Below are 12,242 nucleotides of genomic sequence, written 5' to 3'. Positions count from 1 at the left end.
AGTGTGGGCCGCTTGGAACCTAAGGATGCACTTAGTCTTACCTTCCTACACGACCAACTCGTTGGTTGTGCTAGAATTTTAGAAGCATAAACTTTTTGACCTATTAATATACGTATAATAATTATTTATTCTATTTATAGATATGTTAATATTTTTTCTGTAAGATATGTTCAAATATGAGTTCCGACCAATCTGACGTGCTAGTAAATATTTTTTATGCTTCTAGAAAAAGAAAATTATGATCAGATTCTTCAGAAATTGAAGAAACTTCAGATGCTGAAAATAAATATTGTAAAGATTTTCAGATTATGAACCTTCTAGTAATAAAATTTCCGACTCAGAAAACGAAAAAGCCTTCACATCTAAAGATTTTGATAATACAGCGTCTGGAACTAAAGCTGAAACTAATAGTAATGCCCAGCAGCACACTCCATATTATGGATGGTGCCCAGTGAGCAGTTCTATCTGAAAAACCTTTTCATTTATTGCTACAAGTTCCAGATCATCTACAAATGCTATAGTAATACCTTTCGATGTGTTTGGGATTATGGTCTATGATCGTATTTATTATCTTATAGCTCAACAAACAAATCTCAATTATCACCAAACTAAGGCAGCTGGTAACACAAAGGTAACATTGTGAAAAGACATTAACTGTGAAGAAATAAAGAGTGTTTCTTGAAATTACTATGCGCATGAGACTTGTGAGATTGCCTACTACTGGCAGAAAGATCTGTTCTACAGAAATTCTTACATACCACAAATAACGTCAAGAAATAGGCTTCAAGTACTCCTACATTTTGTTTAGTTTGCAGATGATCAAGCAACTGAGAGATATCGTTTAGAAAAAAAATAGAAGGTTACTTGAGATTCTTGAACAAAATTTACAAGATCTAACATTCCAGATGACTACATTGTAGTAGATGAAACAATGGCGCCATGGCAAGATTGCCTTGTGGTTCGTCAATATAATCCTGGGAAGACAAATAAATATGGTTTGAAAATGTATAATCTATGTGATCCCCAAGGTTACACTTATACCAACACTGATTTTGCTGGAAAAGATGACACACAGCAACAGCGAGGGCAATTCTTTAATAGATTCACCCATGTAACTCAAATAGTCCTTGATCTTGCTAAACACTATCTAGATGCAGGGACAACAATTACTGCAGATAATTTCTACACATAAACCAAATTACCAAAGGAGCCGCTAAAGCATCAAACCAACCTTGTGAGGACATTATGAGCGAACAGAATGGGTAACTAAGGAAGGGAGACATTGTAGGTCGCTAACAAGATGATGGAATTGTGATTGCAAAACAAACGTGATGTTCTTATGTTGTCAGTGAAACATGATCTTCAAGAAAACTGGACGGAGAAGCATTGATGTGGATGTCAAACAACCAGAAATGGGTCTCAATTACAGTATCATTAAATAAGGAATAGACGTATCCGATCAAATGTCCAGCTATTTCTCGCCACTTAGGAAGAGCATTAGGTGTTGTTATAAGATTGCCTTTGAGTTTTTGTTAAACAGAGTGCTGGTAAATGATTGGTTTTATTCAATACACCAAACAAAACTACAAATACATGAGTTTCGAAAACCAATCATTGAATCGTTATATCAAGTAAAAGCTCAGGCAGCAGTAACATCAAAGACAACAACAGGAAGATCCAACACACGACGCATTATGAAAATTTACACTGAAAGAGACAGGTCTAACAGAGTAATTCGTAAAAGATACATTGGCTGCCACAATTAAATAAGAAAGACAATGGCACCAAAATAAGCTGACAGAAAGATTAAAAGAGTTCACACATACTGTAATGAACGTAAAGGTAGTCCTACTCTATGGTTTACTTGTTTCAATAAAAGACATTAGGTCATAAAACTTCAAATTATATTTATAATAATGACTGTCACATTGTACTGCTTTCTTATTATTTATTATTTTAACTTTAATTGTGAACTGATTTATTTTGTTTCTAAACTCTTTTGGAAACACTATGTTAGAAACTTTACATAACATTCACTTTTAAAAATATGTTTATATGTGTTTTACATTCACTATGTTAAAATAACAATTTTGTTGCAAAATTAATTTTCTTTTGTTGTATCCATTTATGTCTAAATAAAGTTATTTGCTTTGTTATTTTTGTATACTATATGTAACTATCAGGTTAATGAAATATAAAAAAAAAACTTAAGAAAAAATAGGTGAGCTTAGGAAAGAAATGTTGTCCTGATGTCCCACTCTCGTCTGTATGTGTAGCCGTTGTGTCCCAGCCAATCTGTGGTTCTTAAACAGAGCACGACTCACCGGTGGGTCATGTGGGTCTTACAAGAAGACTATCACTGATGAGTCGCGTGGGAGCTATGGTTTTAAATGAAATTTGAAACGTGTGTTTTGCTGTTAACTTGGGGAAAATTCTTAGCATAATTAAATTATTTTTTGGGTTAGAAAAAGGTATAAAATTTCCGGTGTTTGGGTATTTCTGCTCGCTTGTACCACTGTAGGTACAAACTTCGTAAGTAACAGATCCGACCGAAAATTAAACAATGAAGAAATACATCTACTCAACAAAGGACTCAACTTTACAGTAACACTTAGAAATATTCCATCCATCGAAATGAAAGCCTGCCTGGAAGACATAGCTAGAAGACTAGTGATTCACTGTGCACAAATTGAAAACGCCAGCAAAACAACGGAAAACAATCACCAAATAGAAGACAACTTCGACAACAATTCTACCGACAACCAACAATCTATCTTTCCAGGTAAAACTGAAAACATCTATTTTCCCCGTAACATCTCAAAACAGTATCTTAAACAACGTTTTTAAAGAATTTTCACACAAAACTATCAACATAATTTCACAGAAAAGAAAAGTAAAAAACAACTTCACATGAGAAGATATTAATTCTATAAACAACTTAAAACAAGAAACAACATCAAAATTCTAAAAGTAGATGAAGGCAAAGTTATAGTTATAATGAACGCAAATGAATACATTCAAAATTTGAATAACATCTTATCAGATACAAACAAATTTAAACTAATAAACACAAATTCAACAAAAATACATGAAAGCCAATCAAACAAAATATTACTATAAATACAAAAAACAATACAATCTCAGAAAATATTTATTTTTACCTTCGAAAGACCGACTCACGCACACCACAACTATATGGCACCCCAAACCTAACCAACCCGATTGTACATAATGTAGACCTATGAATCATTTAACTCCAACCTCGGTAAATATATAGTGTGAGCATTTTCTAAATATGTAACACTAGCCAGCTCCATTTTCAAAGACTCTGTTAACTTTAAATATATTCTTAATCAACTAAATTATAAAGAATTAACGGAGAGATTTTATGTAATCTCCCTCTTCACAGAAGTCCCAACAACTGAAACTTGGAACATAGCTTAAAAACTTTACATCTAAGACCCCAAAATATTGATACACATCCTCAATACACATATTGAATTCACTGCCACCAAAACTAACTTTATGAATGGCCTACGTATGGGGAATCCCACATCACCAGTTCTGGCTAATATTTTTATGACGCAGATTGAATAACAAGCAATCAATTCAGCCTTACACCCAACGCTATACTGGTGCAAGTATGTTGATGATACAATTGCTGGAATCACATCTACAGAACACACACTTAGTTTTTTCAATCACCTTAACTCGATACACTCCAACGTTAGGTTCACCTGTGAGCAGGAGAAAAACCTAACTAAATAGCATTTCTTAACCTCGAGATCACAAGAACCCATATACAATTCAAAACATAAATCCACAGAAAAATCACCCACACTGGATTACACATTCCCTGGGACTCAGCACATGAAACAAAACAAACACTCAACATATTAAGAAATCAAATAAACACATCCATGAAACTATAATCACCTGATAAAATTAACGATGAAATCAACAAAATAAAACAACACTTCATCACCATCAACAAATTTCCTCAAAAAAATCGTGGAAAAAATTATGCGCACACACTTAGATCAACAACAAACAAACAACAATAAATCCCAAGATACAACAAACTACAAAATCTTATACTGCTGCATACCATATGTTCCCGATATCAGCAAAAAAATAACCAACATTTGATAAAAACTTACAACAAACATAGCATTCCAGTAAACACCAAATTTATTAAAAAAACAGGAACAAAACTAAAGTTCATCCTATGTAAAAACTACGCTGACAAATACAACACCAACATAATTTATAAAATACAATGCATCAACTGCCACGACTTTTATATTAGAGAAACAAGCAGAAAATGGAAACTAGATTCAAAGAACAAAAAAACAACAACACCTTCACACATTTTTGAACACTGCGAATCAAATAAATACAACATAACCATAGAAAACACCCAGATCCTAAGTAGGGAAACAAATATAAACAAACGCAAAATCAAAGAAGTCCTACTTATACAGCAACTAAAACCAAAATTAAACCAATATAAAGGAACAACTTTATACCTATACTAATTAATAACCTAACATCTAACTGCAACGCCCCCTACAATCCCGTACCCATTGAAACTCTTGTCCTTTAAGACATGTGCCCGGCAACGGTCAGTTGCAAACTCTCTGTTAACCTGAAGATGACCTAGGGAGGTCGAAACGATTTTCTCTGTTTATCAATAAAATTGTTCTGAGATACATTTATAAAGAACTTTTATCGTAATTTGGTTCCTTTTGCAATCAGTTTGATTATTTTAATATAATTAGTGTGATTAATGTAATTAATTCAATACACAAAGTTTTGTAATGCAGACTCAATCTTATACTTTAATAAATACACAGTGTCAAAGCCCCTAAAGCTGTGTTTCAAGGTTTGTTGCAATCTGTTTCTTATCTTTTTATCCAATTATAACGTGCCACATATTTATTGCTACTATGACGACGCTCCTCAAACATATTATAAAACTATTGTAAAGGTTTTAACATCTATATATCTTATATCACAATGTTTCTCTAAATGCTGTCGTATTAGTCTGTTTTATTGTTACATTTCACATATACTACAGAAGTTTAAAATATTTACATAAAAACTTTATCGAAAACAGTAAAGATAATTTCTTTGTACCAACATGCATATAAAATTAAATATTTGAATGTTTCGTGATATTTTATTTATACCTATATGTGTATCTATGCAAAGCTGAATACGAATAGAATTATTACGTAAACTACCTCTTTTAATTACAATATGAAACTTATGAGAATTATGTATCTGCCATTCGGCTTAAGTACGATTTTCTATTTGCTTAATATTTTCACATAAGAATCCACGATCTAATTCTTCAAATTCCTAACATTTCAAGATTTAAATTAAATTTTTACCGTTTTTCCACGGAGTGTTGCCCGTTCCAGCCCATATTAAGCCTCTTTTCTTTAACGCAACGCTAATAACAACAATAGCAACGAAACTTTTCCACATGGTGGGCCTGTAAAAATAATACAGATATAAGACACGTGCATAACGCAATACAATAAAGTAAGTGTTATGTTTTATTAAATACAATAGAACAAAATAAATCGGGTACCAAAAATTATTTCGCGATTCTAACGGTGCGCAAACACTAAATTAACTGAACAGTTTCACATGTCTTACTCGAATGAGGGTTTTCGCCACTGTTTCCTTACCTATAAATAACAACGTGAATTTTTTGTGAATAAAACAGAATTATTATTTGTTAAGTATTAGTTTCAGTTTACCTTCAATAAGTGAAACGAGTTATCTCCTCCATGTCCGCCATTGGTGGAATCGAATGCTAAATTACAGAGTCATAAACCTTTCTCGTTTAAAGTCAAGGTATGTAGCTTACCGAGCTTATTGAGATATACAACAACAGTATATTTAAATGATATAAAGCAACAACAACATAATTTATCATAGAGTGGCTGGGTGGTTAGGGCACTTGATTCGCAATCTCACCAAACATATTCGCTCTTTCAGCCGTGGGGGCGTTATTATGTACGATCAATAACACTATTTGTTGGTAAAAGAGTAGCCCAAGAGTTGTTGTGTAAAATACATATGGTATTATATCATTTATTGTTTAAATACATACAATATTATATCATTTACTGCGTGAATACATGTATAATAGTATATTTATTCAGTATATATATCATTTATTGTTTAAATACATTCACTATAGTATCTGCAATGTTGCCAAGGAAGAATGGATTAACACCCAGTGTACAGAGATTGAAAATAACAAGGTAAAAGACAGCAAATATATGCATAAGAAAATTAGTGAAGTGACAGGAAAGACTCCATCAGCAAAAACAGGATGCTTAAAATCTAAGAATGGAGAAATCTTGATGGATAAAAAAGATATACTTAACAGATGGTCAGAATATATTGGGGAACTATATAACGACAACAGAAGCTCAACCCCACACATAGAAATAGACACAGAAGGCCTTTCAATTATGCCTGATGAAGTGGAACATGCAATGAAGAAGATACATAAAGGCAAAGCAGCTGGCCCAGACGACATACTCATTGAACTTTTATCAGCCCTAAAAGAAGTGGGAATCCAGGAAGTGACAAAACTACTGAACACTATTTATGACACGGGTGAAATACCGAAAGACTTTAAAAAAATCAGTCTTTATTGCATTGCCGAAAAAGCCCGGAACAACTGACTGTGAACAGCATAGGATAATTAGTTTAATGAGTTATCTTACCAAGGTTCTTTTAAGAGTGCTCATGTCTAGAATGAGGAATAAGATAAGACCAGAGATTTCTGATACTCAGTTTGGATTTATAGCCGATAAAGGCACTAGAAATGCAAGTTTCGCTCTAAACATGCTCATGGAAAGATCACTGGAAGTACAAAAGGATTTATATCTATGTTTTATCGATTATTCTAAAGCCTTTGACAAAGTGAGACATGGTGACCTATTCGACATGTTGTCAGACCTGAACATCGATGCTAAAGATCTAAGAATCCTTAGAAACCTTTACTGGCAGCAAATGGCAGCTATCAAAATTGAAAATGAATTGAGTGAATATAGACCAATTGAAAGAGGGGTGAGGCAGGGATGTGCATTTTCACCAGATCTTTTTAACTTATACAGCGAAATAATCCTATGAAACATCAATGAACATCAGGGAGTCAAAGTAGGCGGATGCAATTTCAACAACTTGCGCTACACTTATGACACAGTCCTTATTGCGGACTCCGAACGAAATCTACAGACTCTCCTCACAACAACAGTAGACGAGAGTGAAGAAAAAGGCTTGCAGTTAAACGCAAAGAAAACAGAGTGCATGGTTATCTCAAAACAATCAATTTCACCCACATGTAGCACAACCGGCAAGGACGTGAGAATAAAACAAGTCGAAAGCTTCAAATATCTTGGATATACTATAACATCAAATGCAAAGAGTGACACAGAAATAAAGAAACGAATTGCAATGTCCAAGGATACTTTCTATAAAATGAAGCCCATATTCACAAACAGGAACATAACAAATGTTCAAAAAAAGTAGCCCAAGAGTTGGCGGTGGGTGGTGATGACTAGCTGCCTTCCCTCTGGCCTTTCACTGCAAAATTAGGGACGGTTAGCGCAGATAACCCTTGTGTAGCTTTGCGCGAAATTAAAAAAAAAACATCGTGCAAAGTTGGTTCCATAATATAAGATATACTTACTGTATTCCTCCGGGTATAATGTGAAACCACATCTTTTTACTTTTCCTTGATTACTCTATTTTAGCTCTCAAACTACACATTTTATTTCGAAGATACTTTTAACCAGGAAGGTTACAAATATTTATTCTGTTTCTTTGATCTTCTACGGCAAAAGAAACTTTCGTGACAAATAACGACACACAACCAAGAAAATAACTACAGATCACAGCGACCTCAGGCGACCAGAAATATTATCTTATTCTTAAATTTCTGCTTTTTTAAGGAGGTACATTAATATTTTTATTTGAATAAAGTGCTTATTTTTCAATATAAATGTTTATTTTTTCATTATTACCTGTCCGAAAAATATTCTTTCTTAGTACTTATAACTTCCCAAGCTAAGTCAAATCTTCTATTAAAGGAGCAGGGTATGTATTCGCTCAACTGGAAATATTATTATTAAATAATTTTTCCTTGATCACGTAAGGGAACGGAATGATATTGGGATAAAAAATTTATTACACTTGAATTGTTTGTTTGCCTGAGAAATGTGCCTAAAACTACACAAGGGCAACCTGTGTAAAGTCGTCTCACCACACACATTGCGCTTAATCATATTTGATCATAAGCACAAATACTCGTTCCCAGTTTTAGTTAATCTATCAGTTGAAATTATTTCATGGACTTTAAAAAGTTAACTGTGTTGAGTTCTTGGTTTCACTCAGAGTAAAAAATCTGAGCTACTTACACCACCCACTGCGAAAAGTAATTCTAGAACATTTTAGTCATGCTAAATGACACTTAATAATATTATGCGGTAAATCTATATTTTTATTATTTAGGATACGTCACATTTGAAAATAGTAATGATAGTTTGATTAATTTTTAAAAACTTAATAATGCAAAATAAAATTTGGCATTAACGTTATTTGTGTCTGTTCAGCCGGCATTTCAAAAATGAATTTTGAGCTTTGCCTGCGTGCACAGCTTTTTTCACGCTGCGCGGGAAGCGGCCGCCTTTATCGCGAGGCAGAAGAACGTTCGGACAGACACCACGCTTTCCGATATATATAAGATACAGTGGAGTATGAATAGATCGTTACTCTTAGAGTGTACCCCCTGCCGCAAAGCGGGAAGGGTTTTTTGTAGCATTTTAAGCCTATTAAACACTAGCTCGTGCTCGGATCCTTACATATGAAAAATGCAACGTCAATTCTAGAAAATAGCATACCTACAAAGTTGCTGCATAATCCATTTTGTAATATTTGACTTGTTCTAAGAACTAAAATATATCTTGATACATTTTATTGACTGACAAAAGTTTCCTAACAATGTTATTGAACTGACATATTTTAAGTGTTAAGAAATTATCTGTTGATCCAATTTTTATGGCTCAATAATAGTTGCTACTGACTGACTGACAGACAACACAGTACTGTATAGTAGTCGAAACAGATAATTTTTCCTGGCGATCTTTCGCAAAAACACCCAATGAAGTTACTTTTTAAACATTTAGAGTCATGTAAATATCTCATTCCCTTCACTCCTTACATTTAACCTGTTCAGTGCCGTAGGCGAGATAACTCGTCCAAGCCCATCGGTAACACAGTGCCACGGACGAGTTAATTCGTTCTCAATAATACCTAACTTCAACGCTAGATGTCAGCACCCTACATGCATTTGAACTACTTACAAATTGTTTCACTTTCGATCCAAAATGATGTCACGAAAAAAGTTGCAAAAAGCCACGACTCTCACATTACGAGTCGCACGCCTTAACACGCTTGGCCATGCCGGGCCCACTATCACATATAAGAGAAGCAACTTTTCATGTCTTAAGATCCTTCCATTAAAAATTAATTTACATAATTTTCGTCCAGGGGACTAGTACTTCAGCTACATGTTAATAAAAATAAAGCAAAAGGTAAAGAAGAGTATTAGTAGTTCGTAAATAATGGTGACATCAAAATACTTGGATTGTGCACTTACAAACGTGCTGCGACCGGAATCCAAAATTGGGTGGAGGAGACCTTGCGCCTTTGCTCGTGTAAATAATGAGAAAATATATTTAAAATTTGTCTTTACAAATTTGTCTTTTTATCACACCAGTTTTATTTCGTGACTATTATTGAAATTTATACATAAATATTATCTTTAAACTTGAAGACGAGAGCTGGGCGTAGTCTCATGTCAGCAAACTATAACTGTGAATCCAAATATTCATGTTTGGCGTCGTACTGCCGAAAAAAATGTGCTTTACACAAAGGAGCCGTTGCTGCGTTATAGGAGTAACAGTGAAATTATATTCTTTAGTGAAATAAGAGTAGCCCGATACTTGGTTGTGGGTGTTGTTCACTAGTTGTATTTTTCTAGCTTATCAGCTTAGACTTAGAGAAGGCTTTGCACTGTATCTTTGCAAATATCTTTTACCTAATAGTGCATCAGCTTTGTAAAATTTGTATTTACGGTTCAATAAAGAATATTGGGTCCTTGAAGAATAAGATAACACGCAAAGTGTAAATTCTTAACAAATTTATCCTTTGAATATTTTAGCAAAAATTTGTTTAAGGTTTATTTCGAATCTGGCACGTATTGGATGTAAAACGTAGAGGAATGATATTTATATTCTGTTCGGTAAACGTACGTGCTATCGATAGATATCAGTTTAATAGTGTTTGTTGCTTTTTATATTACCAGCTATTTCCCATCACTGAACATGCTCACCCTTTCAAACGTGGAGACACTATAACGCGACGGTAACTCCCACCATTCGTTGGTAAAAAGAGTAGCCCAAGAGTTAGCAGTGGATGATAATGACTAGCTGCCTTCCCTCTAGTTTTACACTGCTAAATTAGGGACGGCTACTGCAGACAGACCTCGTGTAACTTTGCACGAAATTCAAAACAAAGAAATGTATAATTAATGCTGAAATCTTACTGATAAGTGAACTTATTTGAGGCTGAATAATATAATAAATATCATACAATGCAGTATCTTTGACATCAGTAATTCAAAAGAAGACACAGATGTATATGAACGGAGACGAAATAAATTTTAAAATAATACAGAAAACAATATTAATAAATTACAAGCTTGTTACTGGCTCTTTCGGAGACGCAGTGATTAAGGGACAATTCAGAAACGTGCATTTTGTAAGTTTTTGTTTCTTTATGAATATGCCCGGCATGACCAGGTGGTTAGCCCCCCTGTGGCTCAGCGGTATGTCTGCGGACTTACATGCTAAAAATCGGGTTTCGATACCCGTAGTGGGCAGACCAAGATAGCCAATTGAGTGGCGTTGTGCTTAATTCAAAACACGAACAACAACCAAGTGGTTAGGGCCCTCAACTCGTTATATGAGGGTCGTAGGTTCGAATCCCTGTCACAACAAAGATGCTTGCTCTTTCAGCCGTGGGGAATTATAAAGTTACGGCCAATCCTACTATTTGTTGATAAAAAAGTAACTCAAGAGTTGGCCGTGAGAGGTAATGACCAGCTGCCTTCCCTATAGTCTCTCACTGCAAAATTAGGGACGGCTAGTGCAGATATCTCTCCTCGAGCCTTGCGCTAAATCCAAAAACAAACAAACAGTCTTTTACAGTAAATATATATGTGTGTCTGTATGTATGTATGCAACGTGACCGTAGCTCTTTAACCATGTTAATATTTGCATGGTAAGGATATTTAATTCGTGCGTTTCCATAATTGTCAAATGGCTTTTTGTATATATCTATTTTTATCATTGAGACAGTAAGGTAAATTCGAAAATTCGATTTCCACATCAAACCACTAGAAGAGTTTTTATTTCTTGTTACCAGACATAACCTAAAGTAAGATGATCTATGTATATATTTTATATTAATAACTTCTAGTCAAAAGAAGACGAGAAGTTAACAAATGTACGTCTTTAGAGATAGCGGTAAATTCACGTGTTTACAATACTAAGATCCTGGAATCGATCCCCGGCCGTGAACATAGTAGATAGCAACAGGTGGCTTTATTTTTTAAGCCATTAAACAAACAAGTTTAGTATCGACGTACTTTATGTTATAAATCGTTCATTTCAAGTGGGTGAGGTGATAAAACAAATTGAAAGAAAAACAAAAACTTTTAATGTCTATTGAGTATTGACTTCGCAGCTGAGTACTCTCTGTTGTCTCACGAGGTTAATCTATATCCATGTACTAACCTCAAAATTTACAGAATCTTTATAAATGTTCGGCCTGGCATATCCAGGTGGGTTAAGGCGTTCGACTTGTAATCTGAGAGTCACGGGTTCGCATCCCCGTCGCGCCAAACATGTTCGCCCTTTCAGCCGGGGGCGATATAATGTGACGGTCAATCCCACTATACGTTGGTAAAAGAGTAGCCCAAGAGTTGGCGGTAGGTGGTGATGACTAGCTGCCTTCCATCTAGTATTGCACTACTAAATTAGGACGGCTAGCGTCCTAATTAGCTTTACGCGAAATTCAAAAACAAACAAATAAAAGAAACACGAATAAGAAAATGAATATATTATTAAAGTGTTTATATATTATCGTTG

At 34.4% G+C, this 12,242-nt stretch overlaps 2 protein-coding genes across 2 annotated transcripts in view; one reads left to right on the top strand and one right to left on the bottom strand.

Annotated features, from left to right (window-relative positions):
- Positions 1-12,242, bottom strand: part of LOC143247387 (uncharacterized) — a 30,330-nt gene that overhangs the window by 16,746 nt on the left and 1,342 nt on the right. Inside the window, exon 2 of the mRNA XM_076495380.1 lies at positions 5,397-5,500. Within this exon, the coding sequence (XP_076351495.1) occupies positions 5,397-5,493 (97 nt within the window). The 5' untranslated portion in view covers positions 5,494-5,500. The remainder of the gene's footprint in view (positions 1-5,396; positions 5,501-12,242) is intronic.
- Positions 5,825-6,710, top strand: LOC143245912 (uncharacterized). Its single transcript, XM_076492165.1, has 2 exons — positions 5,825-5,868; positions 6,218-6,710. Exons 1-2 carry the CDS (start codon positions 5,825-5,827, stop codon positions 6,708-6,710), a joined length of 537 nt encoding a protein of 178 aa, XP_076348280.1.

This window comes from Tachypleus tridentatus, chromosome 3 (assembly GCF_004210375.1).
Source record: "Tachypleus tridentatus isolate NWPU-2018 chromosome 3, ASM421037v1, whole genome shotgun sequence".
In the NCBI taxonomy this organism is placed as follows: domain Eukaryota; kingdom Metazoa; phylum Arthropoda; class Merostomata; order Xiphosura; family Limulidae; genus Tachypleus; species Tachypleus tridentatus.
Note: the sequence above shows the minus strand (reverse complement) of the source record. Positions and strands in the feature narration are given on the sequence as shown.

Excerpts from the sequence above, each read along its gene's own strand:
- LOC143245912 (XM_076492165.1), top strand. The coding sequence starts at position 5,825 with ATGCTAAATTACAGAGTCATAAACCTTTCTCGTTTAAAGTCAAG. Across the intron at positions 5,869-6,217 it reads CTTTCTCGTTTAAAGTCAAG|TATCTGCAATGTTGCCAAGG; the intron begins GTATGTAGCTTA and ends CATTCACTATAG.